The 20,202-nt window shown below is 41.1% G+C and overlaps 1 protein-coding gene across 2 annotated transcripts in view; it reads right to left on the reverse strand.

Moving 5' to 3' along the window:
- MANBA (mannosidase, beta A, lysosomal) overlaps positions 1-19,851 on the reverse strand; it is a 149,051-nt gene extending 129,200 nt beyond the window's left edge. The window contains exon 1 of one of the 2 annotated variants that reach the window (XM_011943217.1): positions 19,541-19,851. In XM_011943217.1, coding sequence (XP_011798607.1) covers positions 19,541-19,717 — 177 coding nt within the window. In that variant the 5' untranslated portion in view covers positions 19,718-19,851. The remainder of the gene's footprint in view (positions 1-19,540) is intronic. The other variant, XM_011943218.1, reaches the window with a different exon arrangement.
- Between the last annotated feature and the right edge of the window lie 351 nt (positions 19,852-20,202).

Here is a 20,202-nt window from a genome sequence, read left to right on the forward strand (position 1 = left end):
AGATAAATAGATGGGACCTAACTAACCTAAAAAGCTTCTGCACAGCAAAAGAAATAATCAGCAGAGTAAACAGACAACACACAGAGTGGGAGGAAATCTTCATACACTATGCATCCAACAAAGGACTAATATCCAGAATCTACAAGGAACTCCCAACAAATTAGCAAGAAAAATCAAATAATCCCATCAAAAAGTGGGCTAAGGACATGAATAGACAATTCTCAAAAGAAGATACACAAGTAGCAGAAAAACAAAAAAATGTTTAACATCACTAACTATCAGGGAAATGGAAATCAAAACCACAATGAGATACCTCTTTACTCCTGCAAGAATGGCCATAATTTAAAAATCCAAAAAAAAAAAAAGATGTTGGCATGGATGTGGTAAAAAAGGAACACTTTTACACTGCTGGATGGAATGTAAACTAGTACAACTAAGGAAAACAGTAAGGAGATTCCTTAAAGAACTAAATGTAGAACTACCATTGATCCAGCAATCTCACTACTGGATACCTACTCAGAGGAAAAGAAGTGATAATATGAAAAAGACACTTGGATACACATGTTTATAGCAGCACAATTTGCAATTGCAAAAATTGTGTTATATGTGATATATGTTATACATAATATGGAATACTACACAGCCATAAAAAGGAACAAAATAAAGTAGAGTTGGAGACCACCATTCTAAGTGAAGTAACTCAGGAATAGAAAGCCAAGCATTGTATGTTCTCACTTATAAGTGGGAGCTAAGCTATCAGGATGCAAAAAGCTTAAGAATGGTATAGTGGACTCTGGAGACTGGCAGGTAAGGATGGGAAAAGGGTGAGAGATAAAAGACCACACACTGGGTACACTGTATACTGCTTGGGTGAAGGATGCAACAAAATCTCAGAAATAACCACTGAAGAACTTCATGTTACCAAACAGCACCTCAGCAGGTCATGGTTTTTTTCCTGGTAAAGTGACCCAAACCTTCATTCCTGAAGGGTCTGGGCCATTTGTCATCCTGCCCAGATTGGGCTGTTGTAGTTTCTCATTGACCTTAATCTCAGGGCATGGTAATACAATGAGGCACCCCAAGGGATCTCCTGTATTCCATGCATACTCTTCCTTATCTCCATTGTGGAGCAGTAGACTGATTTTGTCTTGACAGTCTGGGTCAATCCCTAGCCAACACTGTAACTCCCTTCTTATCCTATTGACTTAAACGTAGGGGGAGCCCGAAGTGTTCAGGTGGTAATCTTAACTTCTAGTTTAATGGAATCATTGTGCCTCCTGGTGGCAGCATTTCTCCTTCTAGAACTGAGACTTCTAGACCAGCAGAACATAATGTCGCAGGAACAGAAAGAAAATTTTGCTAGTGGATCACTAGTGGTGATGGTGAATGGTTCCACTTCCACTTCCACCCCTTGATTCCTGGACCTATGAATCTTGGCTATGGGAGAAATAGTACCATATATCGAATTCTGATTCAGAGCATACATGGTCTTCTGGAGAACTTTGTCGCAGCCCTGAAAAGTATTGTCACCTAGTTGGCATTGTAATTGTGACGACAGAAGGCCATTCCACCATTCTATCAATCCAGCTGCTTCAGGATGATAGGAAACATGGTAAGACCAGTGAATTCCACGAGCACAAGCCCACTGCTACACTTCTTTAGCTGTAAAGTGAGGGCCTTGGTCAGAGGCAATGCTGTGTGGATTACCGTGATAGTGGATAAGGCATTCTGTGAGTCCATGAATGGTAGTCTTGGCAGAAGCACTGTGTGCAGGATACGCAAACCCATATCCAGAGTAAGAGTCCATTCCAGTGAGAACAAACCTCTGCCCTTTCCATGATGGAAGCAGTTCAATATAATCAACCTGCCACCAGGTAGCTGGCTGATCACCCCCAGGAATGGTGCCATATCGCGGGCTCAGTGTCGGTCTCTGCTGCTGGCAAACTGGACACTCAGCAGTGGCCATAGCCAGGTCAGCCTTGCTGAGTGGAAATCCATGTTGTTGAGCCCATGCATAACCTCCATCCCTGCCACCATGGCCACTTTGTTCATGGGCCCATTGGGTGATGACAGGGATGGCTGGGGAAAGAGGCTGAGTGGTATCCACAGAATGAGTCATCTTATTCAGTTGAGTATTAAAATCCTCCTCTGCCAAGGTCACCCGTTGGTGAGCACTTACATGGGATACAAATATCTTTATAGTTCTTGACCATTCAGAGAGGTCCATCCACATACCTCTTCCCCATATTTTGTCACAATTTTCCAGTCATGCTTCTTCCAAGTCACTGACCACCCAGCCAAACCATTGGCTATAGCCCATGAATCAGTATATAGCTGCACATCTGGCCATTTTTCCTTCCATGTAAAGTGCACAACCAGGTGCACTGCTTGAAGTCCCGCCCACTGGGAAGATTTCCCTTCACCGCTGTCCTTCAGCGATGTCCTAGAAAGGGGCTGTAGTGCTGCAGCTGTCCACATTCAGGTGGTGCCTGCATATCATGCAGAACCATCTATGAACCAGGCCCTAGTCTTCTCTTCCTCTGTCAACTGATCATAGGGAACTCCCCATGAGGCCACCGGTGCAGGCTGGGGGAGAAAAGACAGGGGTGGCAGGAGTGAGCCACTTCTGCCTTCGAGCCACTTTCTCTCTCATGTAACTTAATTGTGCCTTCAGGACCTGCTTGAGCCCAATCATGTATATACCACTTCCATTTGATGAGGGAATGCTGCTGTGCACAACCTACTCTATGGCTAGATGGGTCAGAAAGCACCCATTTCATGATAGGCAGTTCAGGTCGCATAGTGAATTGACGACCCATAGTCAAAGGTTCAGTTTCCACCAAAGCCCAGTAACAGGCTAAGAGCTCTCTCTCAAAAGGAGAGTAGTTATCTGCAGAAGATGGCAGAGCCTTGATCCAAAATCCCAGCAGCCTCTGCTATGATTCACCTATGAGGGCCTCCCAGAGGCTCCAAACATCATCTCTATCTGCCACTGAACCTCAAGCACCATTGGATCTGCTGGGTCATATGGCCCAAGTGGCAGAGCAGCTTGCACAGCAGCCTAGACCTGTTGCAGAACCTTCTTCTGTTCTGGACCCCTCTCAAAACTGGCAGCCTTTTGAGTCACCTGATAAATGGGTCAGAATAACACAACCAAATGCGGAATGTGTTGCCTCCAAAATCCAAATAGGCCCACAGGGCGTTGTGCCTCTTTCTTAGTTGTAGAAGGGGCCAAATGCAGCCATTTATCCTTCACCTTAGAAGCAATATCTCAATAGGCCCCACACCACTGGACCCCTAAAAATTTTACTGAGGTAGAAGTTCCCTGAATTTTAGTTGGATTTATTTCCCATCCTCTGGCACACAAATGTTTCACCAAGTCCAGTATGTTTGCTACTTCTTGCTCACTGGATCCAATCAGCACACTGGTCCAGCATAATGGACCAGTGTGATACCTTGTGGAAGTGAAAGTGATCAAAGTCTCTTCAAACAAGATTATGACATAAAGCCAGAGAGTTGATATATCCCTGAGGTAGGACAACAAAGATATATTGCTGGCCTTACTAGCTGAAGGCAAATTGCTTCTGGTGGGCCTTATGGACAGGAATGGAGAAAAAGCCATTTGCCAAATCAATGACTGCATACCAGGTGCCAGGAGATGTGTTAATTTGCTCAAGCAATGAAACCACTTATGGTACAGCAGCTGCAATTGCAGTCACCACTTGGTTAAGTTTATAACAATCCACTGTCATTCTCCAAGATCCTTCTGTCCTCTGCACAGGCCAAATAGGAGAGTTAAACACAGATGTGATGGGAATCACCACCCTTGAGACTTTCAAGTCCTTGATGGTGGCACTAATCTTCACAATCCCTCCAAGGATGCGATATTGTTTTTGATTTACTATTTTCCTAGGTGGGGCAGCTCTAAGGGCTTCCATCTGGCCTTTCCCATCATAATAACCCTCACCCTATAAGTCAGGGAGCCAATGTGGAGGTTCTCCTAGCTGCTAAGTATGTCTATGCCAATTATGCATTCTGGCACTGGGAAATGACCACACGATGAATCCAGGGACCCACTGGACCCACTGTAAGTCAGACCTGAGCTAAAACTCCATTAATTACCTGATCTCCATAAGCCTCTACTTCAACTGGAGGATCACAATGACATTTTGGGTCCCTTGGTATCAATGTCAGCTCAGAGCCAGTGTCCAGTAGTCCCCAAAATGTCTGATCGTTCCCTTTCTTCAATGCAGTTACCCTGGTAATAGGCTGGGGGTCTCCTTGGGGAAGGATGGGAGAAATATTAACAGTATAAACAGTCACTAGCATAGCGGGGTCCTTTTCAAGGGGACCCAGCCTCCTCTTCATTCAAGGGGTTCTGGGCCTATACATTTTGTAGTTGAGTGACTGCAGTTCCCACTGTTAGCTCTGACATATGCAGAGGAGCAATTACAGGACTCTTCAGAGATGCAGTTGTTGCCGTCAAAAATCTATTTCGCAAAGCATTTGTCAAGGGTATATCTTCTGAACCCTCCCAGCTGGGATGGGTAGGTCTAAAGTGACCAATCAACTCCAGCATCCAATCTCCCTAAACCTTTGGATCCCTTCCTCTACATCAAACTGAGAGAGATCAGGCATTTCTAGCTTGCTCACAGTAGGCCATTTTTTTATCCATATTTCAGCTAACCAAGCAAATAAACCATTAGAACCATTAAAACCTTTTTAACTCCCAGAGCTGCAACATTAAAAGCAGAATATCTGTTTAATGGGTTCAAATCAATAAATCCAGCCTGATCCAACTCTGTGTTCCTTCCACCATTATCTCACACCCTTAATATCCATTCCCATGCCTGTTCTCCAGATTTCTGCTTATTTAAATTAGAAAACTCAAGCAGTCCTTTTCTAGTGTAGCACACCTCCTCATGGGTCACTCTGAACCTCACCTCTAGGGGTCCACTGGGACTTCAGTCTAGGTACAGGTCTAGACTAAACAGGGGTGTTGCGGGTGGCTCTTGAGGAGAATCAACATTATTCTGCCTGGCAACCGCCTCAGAGGAGGCCATCACTGTTGCCTCAGGCAGCGCAGGGTTTATCTCCTCAGACAAAGGTGGAAAGGTTGATGGCAGCACGGGTTGGGGAGGGGATGTTACCACTGCTGGGGATGAAGAAGCTGTTTCTTCCGGCAAAAAAGGTTCATCAGAGTTTACAAACTCAGCGTCCCCAGCTTCATCAGTTCCCCCACACATCCCCAGTCCAAGTTGCAGGGTCCCATTCTTTCCCAATCAATGCCCTCACTTTAACAGTAGACACCTGGAAAGGCTGTGCATGCACCTTTCGTTGCAGGTCAGCCACATGATAAGAGCTTGTGTCTATTTTTCCACAGTTTCAGCTATTTCTCTATAGGAGATAAGACTCTCACTCAGGGCAATCTAGCAGGGGTGAGGCTCAGTACTGCTTCTGAAGCTGGGAGTTATAATCCCTGAGCTCATCATTTTTCTTTCATCACTTTGTCCAGTGAATGTAGGAGCAAGCAACCAGTTTTATTATGTTCCTTGGCTCTCCACATATGTTCAAAAGTATTATGTTTAGAGTCACTAAACTCCTTGCCTCTCACAAGCAGTGAATCAGGAGTATCAAATGCATTTATTTTGCATAACTCTCTAAACAGTTCATGCCAAGGACTATTGGTGTTCTCCATACTTTTAGAAATAGAGTCCTTAGGCCGGGTGCGGTGGCTCACACCTGTAATCCCAGCAGTTTGGGAGGCCAAGGCGGGCAGATCACGAGGTCAGGAGATTGAGACCGTCTTGGCTAACATGGTGAAACTCCGTCTCTACTAAAAATACAAAAAATTAGCCAGGCATGGTGGTGAGTGCCTGTAGTCCCAGCTACTCGGGAGGCTGAGGCAGGAGAATGGCGTGAACCCAGGAGGCAGAGCTTGCAGTGAGCAGAGATTGTGCCACTGCACTCCAGCCTGGGTGACAGAGTGAGACTCCATCTCAAAAAAAAAAAAAAAAAAAAAAAGATATAGAATCCTTAGCATTTTTTGGTCTAATCAAATTAAGCAGTCAACTCCAGAAACCCCAAAATCAATAAAAGAACTCCATCCTTAATATTCTGTTCCTCTAGAACCACTCCTGGTACCAAAATCTGTATTAGTCAGGGTTCTCTAGAGGGACAGAACTAATAGGATAGATAGATATATACAAAGGGGGGTCTACTAAGGAGTATTAACTCACATGATCACAAGGTCCCATAATAGGCCATCTGGAAGCTGAGGAGCAAGGAAGCCAGTCCAATTCCCAAAGTTGAAGAACTTGGAGTCTGATGTTTAAGGGTAGGAAGCATCCAGCACGGAGAAAGATAGAGGCTGGGAGGTTAAGCCACTCTAGTCTTTTCACGTTCTTCTGTCTGCTTTTTATTCTGGCTCTGCTGGCAGTTGATTAGAGGTGCCCACCCAGAATAAAGGTGGGTCTGCCTTTCCCAGTCCACTGAGTCAAATGTTAATCTCCTTTGACAATACCCTCACAGACACACCCAGGATCAGTACTTTGTATCTTTCAATCCAATCAAGTTGACACTCAGTATTAACCATCACAGTGTTTCATTCAGAAGCTATATTCTCCAAACTTCAGTTTCTCCTCTGTCAAATAGGATCTTCAGCTATGACTCTTACTTCAAAGGGTACACAGGTACAAGAGATCCCCAGCCCGTGAGTCTGGCAACATGTTTTGGTCAACCTTAACATTATATTTTTCTAAAATCCTTAAGTTAGTAAATATTGTTTCCCATCTAACACAGCTCTAAGTGAAAAAAGTTGCAATTTAAGGAGAGTCCTTATTTTCTGACCAAAGAGACTACAATTTAAAAGGGAAAACAAGATAAACCATTTGCTTGGCCCACTATAAGTGCCAGGCATTATGCAAGGATTTTAAGGAGACACAGACAAGTGACACCTGACTAAAGTGTAGCAGTGGGGTTCCCAGCACTGGAACTCATGAAAGGTTAGAATAAATGCCTGGAGACAGATTCCTAGCTGATAGGAAGAGTCAGAGGAGGAGATCACACTTGCTCAGGGAGTGAGGCTGGGCAGCTACATGGTTCCACTGCCTCTGAGACGAAGCCAGGGGGTGACTGTAGCTGACAGGTGGAAGAGGCAGTTGGTGAAACATTTTCTGCATGGGTTTGAGCCCCAGCTTAATCCTAATACCTGTGAGTCTTTGTGAAGCTCATAAAACATCTCTGTACACCTGTTTTCTCAGTTCTACAACGGACATAGTAATCATACCTACATGCCTCACAGGATCAGTATAAAGAGTGCACGAGATAATTACGAAAAGTGCTTAGAACAATTCTTGGTACATAGTGTGCACTTAATAAATGATAGGCTTCATTTCTATTACATGTACTGGTCTAAAATGATATCTAAGATATATTAAGTTAAAGAAAAAAGTCAATATAAAACTATATATATATAGAATGCAATCATCTGTGGGGGGAAATACATAAATCTATATATGATTATCTGTCTGTATATGTTCATAACATATATGGAAGAATACACCAAAAACTGGTTAATCGTGGTTGTTTCTATAGAAGGGAACTGGAGACCTAGAAGACAGGGATGCTTTTCATAACATAGCCTACCTTTAAAACTGTTTACTATTGGCCAGGCAAGGTGGCTTATGCCTGTAATCCCAACATTTTGGGAGGCCAAGGTGGGCGGATCACGGGGTCAGGAGTTCGAGACCAGCCTGGCCAACATGGTTAAACACCATCTCTACTAAAAATACAAAAATTGGCTAGGTGGTGGTGGGTGCCTGTAATCCCAGCTACCCAGGAGGCTGAGGCAGGAGAATCGCTTGAACCTGGGAAGCAGAGGTTGCAGTGAGCCAGGATAGTGCCATTGCACTCCAGCCTGGGTGACAGAGCAAGACTCCATCTAAAAACAACAACAACAACAACAACAAAAACCGTTTACTATTTATATGCTTTACCTGTTTCTAAATGTCATTAAAATTAATCTCTTTTTTAAAAAAAGAAAACAATGAGCTAGGTTGATAGCAGTAGAAATGGTAAGGAATGGTTATAAGACACTATAGATTGGACTTAAAAGATCCAGTACCTAACAACAGATGTGAGAAAAAAAAAAAAACAGATCCAAGATCCTAGGCTTAGTTTACTGAGAAAATACTTATGCTTTTATTGTAAATAGGTAAAATAAGAGAAAGTAAGGGTTGGGAGAATTGAGAGAAGAAATATTTGGATATATGGAGTTTCGTATGCCATGAAGACACTGAGGTAGGAGAGTTGAACAGAATTTCTAGCTGGAAATCAAGTGAGATGTGGTGGTTAGACACAAGCATTTCAGCAATTGTGGTACAGAAGTGATGGTTGAAACGAAGAGAATTCCAAGAGATGGAGAATACAGAAAGAAGTGATATGTGAATTAACCCTGAGAAAATGTTTACATTTTTTGAGAGCTTTTAGCAAATGGGGTGATTTTAGTGGTATATTTTGAACAAAAGTATATTGTACTCATGTCTCTATTTTCATCAGACACATTTGAATTAAAATAATAACTGTTCCATTTGTTTACTATTTACTGTTTCTGCCAATAGGCAGCGTGCAACGGTGAAAAGAACATCGGTGTTTGAATCCTTGCTCCACCATTCATTAGGTGCATAATCTTAGGCAATGAATAACTTCTCCGAGCCTCAGTCAATGTGAATTATTATGCCTTTTCCAGAGGGTTGCTGTGGAACTTATATGAACAAGTGCACATGAAAGGGCCAAGAAAAGTGCATCACACATGGAAGACGTAAAATAAATGTTACATGAAAATGAATTGTATAGGCTGATTACATATATTTATACTTATATACGATAAGGACCAGCCAACGCTTACCTAAAAATTCAGCTCTCAGGTGGTCCTTTGATTTTCAGTTCGGGGCCAGACAAAGCAAATCCTCCCAAACCCCAAACGCACCTCATGTGGCATCAAACAAAAAAGCATACGTCCAAGTTTAAGGATCAGGATTTTTAAAACCGTTTTTTTTCAAATGAGGGCTTAAAAACCTTAGACTTTTCTCTTCCCAGAAATTGAGCAACGTTATTAATTGCGAACTATTTCTGTTTAAATTAAATTTCAAATGCAGAGTCATTAGCTATTTTATCTCCTTAATGTCACACTTGATAGATGCAGCCAATCTTTTTTTTTAAAATTTTACTTTAAGTCAGTCAAATTTTTAGAAGAAGACATACATATCTTTAAAGGGTCATTTCCTAAAAAGCTTTTGAGATCATTTCACATCACAAAATGATCACGTAAAGCCAAACATTTCATTATTTTTTCTTTTTCAATTTAAAAATATTTTCTATCATTCTCAGTATTCAAACAAATATTTCATTCTTACAAGTCTTAAGATCTCTGTGGAAGGTTAGTATAACAACCAGAAAAGCTTCTGTTTTAAGAAAAAAATGTATGTTTAGTCATTTTGGATTATAATAATGGGACTTTCTTCTCTGAAACACATCAAAAATATTTCACGAGTCATAATGGTATTGTAGTTACGTTGAAGAAAAAGGAAGTCCTTATCTTTTAGAGACCCATACTGAAATGTTTGTGGATGAAATAATGTGATAACTAGGATTACTTTATAATACTAAGGGGGCCAGGAGTGGCAGCTCACACCTATAATCCCTACACTTTGGGAGGCCGAGGTGGGAATATTGCTTGAGCCCGGGACTTTGAGACTATCCTGTGCAACATAGGGAGACTCTGTCTCTACAAAAAAGAAACAAATTAGCTGGGTATGGTGGTGTGAACCTATAGTCCTAGCTACTTGGGAGGCTGAGGCAGGAGGATTGCCTGAGTCCAGGAGGTGAAGCCTGCAGTGAGCCACGACCATGTCACTGCACTTCAGCCTGGGTGACAGAGTAATACCCTATCTCAAAAAATATATATAAAAAATAAAATAAAATAACAAAACAAAATAATAAGGGATGGCACAGTGGGTAGAGACTAAACAAAATTAGCCATGAATTGATCATGTTGAAGCCAGGTGATGGATACACGGAATTTCATTTTGCAAGTATCTGTATTTAACTGTTTGTTTGAAATTCACCAAAAGTTTAACAACATTCACATAGAAATTGCTTATTTGCTACTTAAAGAATACAAAAGTATAATGTACACTGATGCACATATATTGTTAGAATGTACTTATGAGTGATAACCTGCAGACTGGAGATTCCATAGACAGACTCATGGCTCCTTAGAAAGAATGATTGTGGGTGGAGGAGACCCAAGGAGAAAAAGCAGAGTCCAGGCTTAGACTGCAGCTTCTCGCTTACCTGTGCAGTCTAATTTTGAGTGGCCTCTTTGTAGTTAAGAGACAGGAGCTCCCATTCTCTGTCTACTAACCCAAAAGCCTTGTGTGTACTCCTTGCCATGGCTCAGCTCCAAACATACTTCTACACCGATAACAAGAAATATGCCGTAGATGATGTTTCCTTCTCAGTCCCTGCCACCTCTGAATTTGCTGACCTTAGTAACATCATCAATAAATTACTAAAAGACAAAAATGAGTTCCACAAACATATGGAGTTGTATTTCCTTATTAAGGGCCAGTTTCTGCTAATGTCCTCAATCAAACACATGGAACTGGAGAATATGCCATCAGAGGTAGTTGTGAAAATAGAATACGTGAAGTACACAGCACCCCAGGCAGAGCAATGCATGTTCCATAATGACTGGATCATTTCAGTTAAAGGGGCAGAGGAATGGATCTTGACTGGTTCTTATAAGACCTCTCAAATCCGGTCCTTGGAAGGAAAGTCAATAATGACAATTGTGGGACATATGGATGTTGTAAAAGATGTGGCTTGGGCAAAAAAAAAAAAAAAAAAAAGGACAGTTTGTCTTGCTGATGTTTGAGTGCCTCTATGGATCCGACTATTCTCTTATGGGAGTGGAACAGAGAGAAACAAAGTGAAAGCCCGATCGTGCTGCCGAGGTCATGCTGGAAGTGCAGAGTCTATAGCTGTTGATAACTCAGAAACTAAATTTTGTAGTGGCTCCTGGGATAAGATGCTAAAGATCTGGTATACAGTCCCTACAGAAGAAGAAGATGAAATGGAGGAATCCACAAATCGACAGAGAACACAGAGCAGTTAGGACTCCCATAGTGACCCTCTCTGGTCACAAGGAAGCAATTTCCTCAGTTCTGTGGCCAGATGCTAAAGAAATCTGCAGTGCATCTTGGGACCGTACAATTCGAGTGTAGGATGTTGAGTCTGACAGTCTGAAGTCAAACTCTGACAGGAAATAAAGTACTTAATTGTATTTCCCATTCTCCAACTTTGTAAGCGGTTAGCATCTGGAAGCACAGATAGGCATACCAGACTGTGGGATCCCTGAACTAAAGACCATTCTTTGATGTCACTGTCCCTAACTTCACATACAGGTTGGGTGACATTAGTAAAATGGTCTCCTACCCATGAACAGCAGTTGATTTCAGGATCTTTAGATAACATTGTCAAGTTGTGGGATACAAGAAGTTGTATGATCTGGCTGCTCATGAAGACAAAGTTCGGAGTGTAGACTGGATAGGGACACAGGGCTATTTTCAGTGGACAAGCAGACAATAAATTGTATTCCTACAGATATTCACCTACCACTTTCCATGTGGGGACATGAAAGGGAATGATAAATTGATCACAGAGATTCTTTATACAAATGAAATTGGTAGAAAATCATGAAATTACATTGATGCAGATGCAGAAAGCAACCGTTTGAAGTTTATATAATGTTTTCACTCTTCATAACAGCTAACATTTAACTATCTTTTTCTTATTTTGTATTTATAATACAATAGTTTGTGTTTATAAAATGAAAAGAATGATTGTGACTAGCTTATTAATCACATGTATAGCTACTATGATGTACTCTTATACTTTATAGTTAATAAATTTACACATCTAAAATATATATTTCTCTGGCCATTTGTCCCAATTGCATATGAAGAATATAAGGTAATAATAAAATTTACAGAAAAAGTACTAAGTATCTGATGCCTACCACTTTTTAGTATATGTGTATATTTATATACTTATAATTTTTATTTTTAAGTGTAGATTTTGAATAAGAACACATCTTTATAATGGGGTCTATGAAGCTATTTGAAATAATTCTGGATCTATATTTACAGATACAGACAAATATATTCATGATATGTTTTAAATGTTAAAGCAGCTAACAAAACCACCTTAGGTGATGATTTCATTTTTATGTTATTATATTTGTCTATATATACTTAGAAAACAATGTGGAAAGATAAACACTAGCAATTTTACAGTGGTAAAGACTTTTATATCTGCTTTATATTATGTGTTTTATTGGTTTTTCTTCCTTCTTTACATTTTCTGTATTGCTTTTATCCAATGAACATTAAATAAATATATATTTTTAAAAGAATTTTAATCTTTTAACCTTTTTAAAGATTAAAAGAGAAGGAAAACAATATTATATCAGTATATGGGAATTTAGTGCATGATAAAAGTAATATATCAGTGGACAAGAGAGAAATTGTTCAAATCAATTTCTCCAATTAACTATTTGGAAAAAAACCTCAAATGAATCAAAATTTTAAATACAGGAACCATAAAGATAGCTGAGAGGAATTATTTTTAAGCAAACTACCAAAGAAACAACCATAAAAGAAAAACAAAAGATTTCAACATACATAGCTTTACAACATCCATATGACAAAATACTTCATTAATAAATGGGACATTTGGGGATTTATTTTGAATTTGAATTTTTGAAAATATATAATAACAAAGGGGCCTTATAAATCTGTATTAAAGAGGCCAGCCATGGTGGCTCACACCTGTAATCCCAGCACTTTGGGAGGCCAAGGTGGGCAGATTGCCTGAGCTCAGGAGTTCAAGACCAGCTTGAGCAACACAGTGAGACCATGAGAATCGCTTGAACCTGGGAGGCAGAGAATGCAGTGAGGAAGATGATGCCACTTCGCTCCAACCTGGGTGACAGAGTGAGACTCTGTCTCAAAAAAAAAAAAAAAAAAATTGCCATTAAAGATAAACAGCCAAAAGAAAAACAGATAAAGAAGATGAATTAGAAATGCCCACATCACCAATAAACACATGAAATAAACATATATATTTGACCTTACTAGAAAATAAATTGATTTTGATTTGTTTCTTAAATAATATTGAAATCTAGCACCTAAGACAAACGCTCTGATAAAATAATGGTGGCAGTGTACAACTGGTACAATGTTTATGAAAAGCAACTTAGAAGCACATACTAAATGACTAAAAAAAGTACATATCCTATGAATCAGCTATTTAACTTTTAAATATTTGTATAAGAAAACAAAGACACACAGTAAAATTTAGTTAAAAGGATCCTCATCAAAAAAACAGAAAAAAAATGGAGTCAGATTTAACTATCCAACAATAAGTAATAGATTATAAGTGATGGTAAGTGTATATAACAGAATTTTTAAAAAGTCACTAAACATGGTTTATAGAAACCTGTTTACTGCAGGTAAGAGCATCACAAAATATTAAATGTGAAAGAGTTGTTAAGTTGTATATTTAAATACTTATAAATGTGTATGCATTTAAAAAATTAGAATGGATACACTGAATTTTTTTTTATTTTAATAGTGGTTATCCTGCTCAATGAAATAAAAGATGACACAAACAAATGGAAGAACATTCCACGCTTCTGGATAGGAAGAATCAATACTGTGAAAATGGCCATATTGCCCAAGGTAATTTATAGATTCAATGCCATCCCCATCAAGCTACCAATGACTTTCTTCACAGAATTGGAAAAAACTACTTTCAAGTTCATATGGAAACAAAAAAGAGCCCACATTGCCAAGACAATCCTAAGCAAAAAGAACAAAGCTGGAGGCATCATGCTACCTGTCTTCAAACTATACTACAAGGCTACAGTAACCAAAACAGCATGGTACTGGTACCAAAACAGAGATATAGACCAATGGAACAGAACAGAGCCCTCAGAAATAATACCACACATCTACAACCATCTGATCTTTGACAAAGCTGACAAAAACAAGAAATGGGGAAAGGATTCCCTATTTAATAAATGGTGCTGGGAAAATTGGCTAGCCATATGTAGAAAGCGGAAACTGGATCCCTTCCTTATACCTTATACAAAAATTAATTCAAGATGGATTAAAGACTTAAATGTTAGATCTAAAACCATAAAAACCCTAGAAGAAAACCTAGGCAATACCATTCAGGACATAGGCATGGGCAAGGACTTCATGACTAAAACACCAAAAGCAATGGCAACAAAAGCCAAAATTGACAAATGGGATCTAATTAAACTAAAGAGCTTCTGCACAGCAAAAGAAACTACCATCAGAGTGAACAGGCAACCTACAGAATGGGAGAACATTTTTGCAATCTACTCATCTGACAGAGGGCTAATATCCAGAACCTACAAAGAACTGAAACAATTTTACAAGAAAAAAACAAACAACCCCATCAAAAACTGGGCAAAGGATATGAACAGACACTTCTCAAAAGAAGACATTTATGCAGCCAACAGACACATGAAAAGATGCTCATCATCACTGGTCATCAGAGAAATGCAAATCAAAACCACAATGAGATACCATCTCACACCAGTTGGAATGGCAATCATTAAAAAGTCAGGGAACAACAGGTGCTGGAGAGGATGAGGAGAAATAAGAACACTTTTACACTGTTGGTGGGACTGTAAACTAGTTCAACCACTGTGGAAAACAGTACGGCGATTCCTCAAGGATCTAGAACTAGAAATACCATTTGACCCAGCCATTCCACACTGGGTATATACCCAAAGGATTATTAATCATGCTGCTATAAAGACACATGCACACGTATGTTTATTGCGGCACTATTCACAATAGCAGATTTGGAATCAACCCAAATGTCCATCTGTGACAGACTGGATTAAGAAAATGTGGCACATATACACCATGGAATACTATGCAGCCATAAAAAAGGATGAGTTCATATCCTTTGTAGGGACATGGATGAAGCTAGAAACCATCATTCTGAGCAAACTATCACAAGGACAGAAAACCAAACACCGCATGTTCTCACTCATAGGTGGGAATTGAACAATGAGAACCCTTGGACACAGGGTGGGAAATATCACATACCGGGGCCTGTCATGAGGTGGGGGGAGCAGGAAGGGATAGCATTAGGAGATATACCTAATGTAAATGATGAGTTAATGGGTGCAGCACACCAACGTGGCACATGTATACATATGTAACAAACCTGCATGTTGTGCACATGTACCCTAGAACTTAGAGTATAATTTTAAAAAAAGGGAAAAAATAAAAAATAAAAATAAATAAATAAATAAAACTGTTGGGGGCATTAGCCACATGAACAGCTGTCAAAAAAAAAAAAAATAGTGGTCATCTCTGGAAGTGATGTTTCCAACCTTCTTCTTACTTATCTATGTATTTTAATGTTGGTATACAGAGACTATTTAAAAAAAAAAAAACCAAAAAAAAACTGCTTCAAAACTTACACCAGTGAGAAATTCCACAGAAAAGCTCAGAACATTCCTAACAAGGGTCCCTTTATCTATACACTTAATGTATCATATGGAAATTAATTAGTTTTCTGCCTCACTAAATGTGGCCTCCCACAAAATAAGAACTGTAGTCTCACTCTCAATTTCTTTTTTTATTCCTAACGTCTATTATACTCTGTGGCATAATAGCAGGCTGAGGGCTGGGCATGGTGGCTCATGCCTGTAATCGCAGCACTTTGGGAGGAAGAGGCAGGCAGATCATTTGAGGTCGGGAGTTCAAGACCAGCCTGACCAACATGGAGAAACCTCGTCTCTACTAGAAGTACAAAATTAGCCAGGCGTGGTGGCGTATGCCTGTAATCCCAGCTACTTGGGAGACTGAGGCAGGAGAATCGCTTGAACCCAGGAGGCAGAGGTTGCGGTAAGCCGAGATCGTGTCATTGTATTCCAGCCTGGGCAATAAGAGCGAAACTCCATCTCAAAAAAATAATAATAATAATAGCAGACTGAAGGAATAACTTTTCACAGAGAACCCAAAAGTCTCTCTAAGAAACCAAAGGTTTAGATTCCTCACAGAAAACCCAGAGAGTCACCTATGAAATAGCCAAGATAGCCAAGACTAGCCACAGAATCTCTCACTAAATACAAATTTCATTTAACCAGCTCAGATAAAAAATCCTGGTATTTTCCTGCACCTCCCCCTTCTCTCTCCCAATCCATTTACAAATCCAACTGAAGAAATCCTGTTGTTTTGTCATTCAAAATGTGTTCTCACAACCATTCTCACCATTTCACTGCTACCATGCTGGTCCAAGCCAGAAGTCATCTCTTGCCCATAGACCAGCAATAGTCCCCTGGTTGGTCTCCAGGCTTCCACTCTCCTGCACTTCAGCCTTCACACAACAGAGTGACCTTGAAAAAGGCAAATCTAATCATGCTACTCTAAGCTCAAAGTCCCCAATAACTTCCCATCACATAGAGAATAAAAGGCAAAGTGCTTCCTATGGCTCACAGCCCTTCATGATCTGCCCTAGGCTTTGAACTCCTCTCCTTCCCTCTGTTCACAGGTCTCTGTGACCTGTGAACAGGTCACACTGGCCTGCTGACTATTCCTGAAACTTGTCAAGCTCATTCCTGCCTCAGGGCCTCTCTCTTCCCCACTCCTGTGTTTTTCTTCTTTGCTGGAAATGCACTTCTCCTTAAAAGTGACCTTTTCAAACAGGTCTTTTTGTTTAAAAGTCACCTCATCAAAATACCTATCTTGAACCACTTTTTTAAAAATAGCAATGCTTTCCAACCAGCCTTCACTGTCTCTTCCTTTAACCTGCTCAATTTTTCTTCAATGCGTCACCTGCCATAACATTATTTATGAATTTGGTATGTGTCTATCTCCTCCACTAGAACACTAGAATGTCCATTAGGGAAAGGACTTTGTTTTCTTTACCACTCGATTTCAGGTACTTAGAATAGTGCCTGCCACATCAGAGGTACGAAATAAATATGAGATAATTAACTAGGTGAATAAGTAAAATGAATGATATCACCAATGTATGTTTCAAGTTCTTACCCAAACACAATATTTGGCCCACTGTCTACTATAAACCATAGACTATTTCCTGATGTCAACACCAAAAAGGGATGTTACAATAAAGCAGGTGGGATAACAGTCTCACATTACCAAATAACGATACTGATCTGATGTTGACGATTATTTCTTTACTGGTCTTTTTTTTTTTTTTTTGAGACAGGGTGCCACTCTGTTGCCCAGGTTGGAGTACAGATCACGTTTCACTGCAGCCTCAACCTCCTGGGCTCAAGAAATCCTCCCACCTCAGCCTCCCTAGTAGTTAGGACCACAGGTGCATGCCACCACACCCAGTTAATTTTTTAATTTTTTATAGAGACAGGGTCTCGCCAGATTGCCCAGACTGGTCTTAAACTCCACCTACCTCTGCCTCCCAAAGTGCTGGGATTACAGGCATGAGCCACTGTGCCCAGCCTGATGATTATTTTCAATAGGCCTTGTGTTTCTTAAGCCCCAAAAGCTTTCTCATTTCTCATCCCACTGCCATATGAGACCCATATCCACCTGACTGAAACCTCAAGGTTTTTCTAAGAATTTATGAAGAGATTTAAGAAATCTCTTCAAATTGTTCCTATGAGGAAGTTATTTCATACTATGAGCAAATTCATTTTCATTAAGTATCTGTAGTAACCAAACATTGTTTCTTAGCTCTGTAATATGGCACAATAATCTGACTGACTGACTTACTGACTTACTCTTTATTTCCCATTGGCTTAATTTTATTTATTTATTTATTTACTTACTTACTATTTATTTTGGTAGAGATAGAATCTCTAGGCCATGCTGGTCTTGAACTCTTGTCCTCAAGAAATTTTCCCACCTCAGCCTCATAGACTCTTTCTGTGTTGGCCACACTGGTCTTGAACTACTGGATTCAACAGATCCTCCCACCTTGGCATCCCAATGCTCTGGAATAACCGGCTTGAGCCAACATACCAGCACCCATTGGCTTAATTATTTCAGTAAAATGAGGCAAGGAGGAACCCTACAAAATAAACAGAGGCATTCTCAAAGCAGATATAAGTGAAGACTCAGAGTATACTGTGGTCAACTGTGTTCTATATCACAAGTAGTTTGTCAACTAAAAATAAAGTACTAAAGTTTGGGAATGATTTACTATAAAAATACATTGGACAATGGTCAATGTCATTTACAACTTTCACCTCCTTTCTGATGCACATCTCAGGAAAAAAAAAAAAAATGACTAAGTACCACGTCAGAAATTTTGCATAACTGCAGGTGACCACCTTGTCATGGAAATAAACTTAGAATGGTGCTCCTGAAAGTCAACCACAGTGCTTCAAAAACACATGATTTTTCAAAAAACCAAAGTAAGCATACCACATAGTATAGAGACCAGGCTATGGAGTTGACCTGGATTAGAATTCCATTTCTTTCCATTTAGTTGCTGTATGATATTGGTCACCTTCCTAATTTCTCTGTGTTCCATAATTCCATATTATCCATAAAATTCAGATATGAACACTTACTATATAGAGTTGTTATGAGGATTGGACAATGTATGCATCCCACAAGTAGATCAATTACAAGCACATCTTGCCCCATGTAAAGGCAACACGTGGGAACGCTGTGCAAGAGGGTACAGCAAAAGCAGTTGGAGGATGGAAGTCAGTTTGCAAACCTATGCGCAGAGGCAGCCAAACAGGAAAACGTCCCCCAGAAGTAGTCTGTAAATTGGAGACTCCACTGAGATACACACACACACACACACACACACACACACACACACGCCCTGAGAGGAAACAGCACCTTTGTTCATCACCAAGTTAGCCTTAAAAATTATTTACCCATTATTAGCCACACAGGCACTGACAAACCCAACTTTACTCTTGTAGGTCATTCTCCACAGCGTCTGTGCTGCATCAATCCCAAATCTGACTCCCTGACGCTTAAAAGCGAAAATAAAAAACCGAGACATTACTCAATAGAGTTAACCTTTACTTAGCAAAACGCTGTTGTCCCCTGTAGCGTGCAGATAGTAAAGACAGTAATTCCCGACCTTATGCTTGTCAGTGACAGCATGCCCTTTGTATACACGCTTCAGTCGAGAACGACTGCAGTAAATAAACTGCTAGTAGCAACACTGTTCCTCTATCTAAACTTCCGCTTTCCAGAGTTACTGATGTCCCAACATGGGTCCGTCGTTCAGTCTCCGTCAAGCCCGTACCCCATAGCCTGGGCATTTCCCGGCTCAGATCACAAGATGCAAAGGGGAAGTTACTGCCAAACCGACAAGAATGGCCCAGAGCTGGGGGCTGCCAGGTGGTTCCTGGGCCCCTCTCAGTACCCAGAGGAAGTCGGGCGCAGGCTCGCTACGGGTCGGCCGCATGCCGTACCTGGATCAGGCCCTGCTGGAACAAGGCGCTGTGCACGCAGCCTGGTACCGCGCCGGGCAGCTCCAGCGAGCCGTTCCCATTGCAGATACTCCAGTTTCCCCGCAAGCTGTAGCTAAGCGCCGCGGCGGTGCTGCCTGTACTGCACAGCGCGAGCAGCAGGATCAAGTGGAGGCGCATCTTGGGAGCTCGCGACACAGAGATGTGGAAGGATCGAAAGGCAGCGCTGCAAAGAGACCGGCGGGGAACCCACTCACCCACTCGGAAGGAGCCGAGGCTTTAGGTCCCGCCCCGGCCCCGCCCCCAGGTCAGCTGAGCGCTCTCCCGGCGCCGCTGCCGGCTGCAGGAGAACTAGGAGTCTGCGCCAGCACCCGCTGGAAGTCCGGCATCGCGGCTGCGGTAGCGCAGCCGCCGAGAATAGCTACAGGCTGGGAGGCTTTGCGGTCTGAGCCCTCCTTCAGTGCTCCTTCCCGCCGCCTCAGTACATACAACTGGAGGCAAGAACCTTGCACGCTAATTGGGACATAAAGATCCCTGGACGCGAAATGGCACAAAGCCTCGAAGATCAGAGACCGACTGTACCTGGAGACCACAGCTGGAGAGGCCCCTCTCTCCCTTCAAAGAACCGAAACTGGGAGACAACACACCACTTCCCTTCCCCAAAA

This window comes from Colobus angolensis, unplaced genomic scaffold, assembly GCF_000951035.1.
Source record: "Colobus angolensis palliatus isolate OR3802 unplaced genomic scaffold, Cang.pa_1.0 Scaffold217, whole genome shotgun sequence".
In the NCBI taxonomy this organism is placed as follows: Eukaryota; Metazoa; Chordata; class Mammalia; order Primates; family Cercopithecidae; genus Colobus; species Colobus angolensis.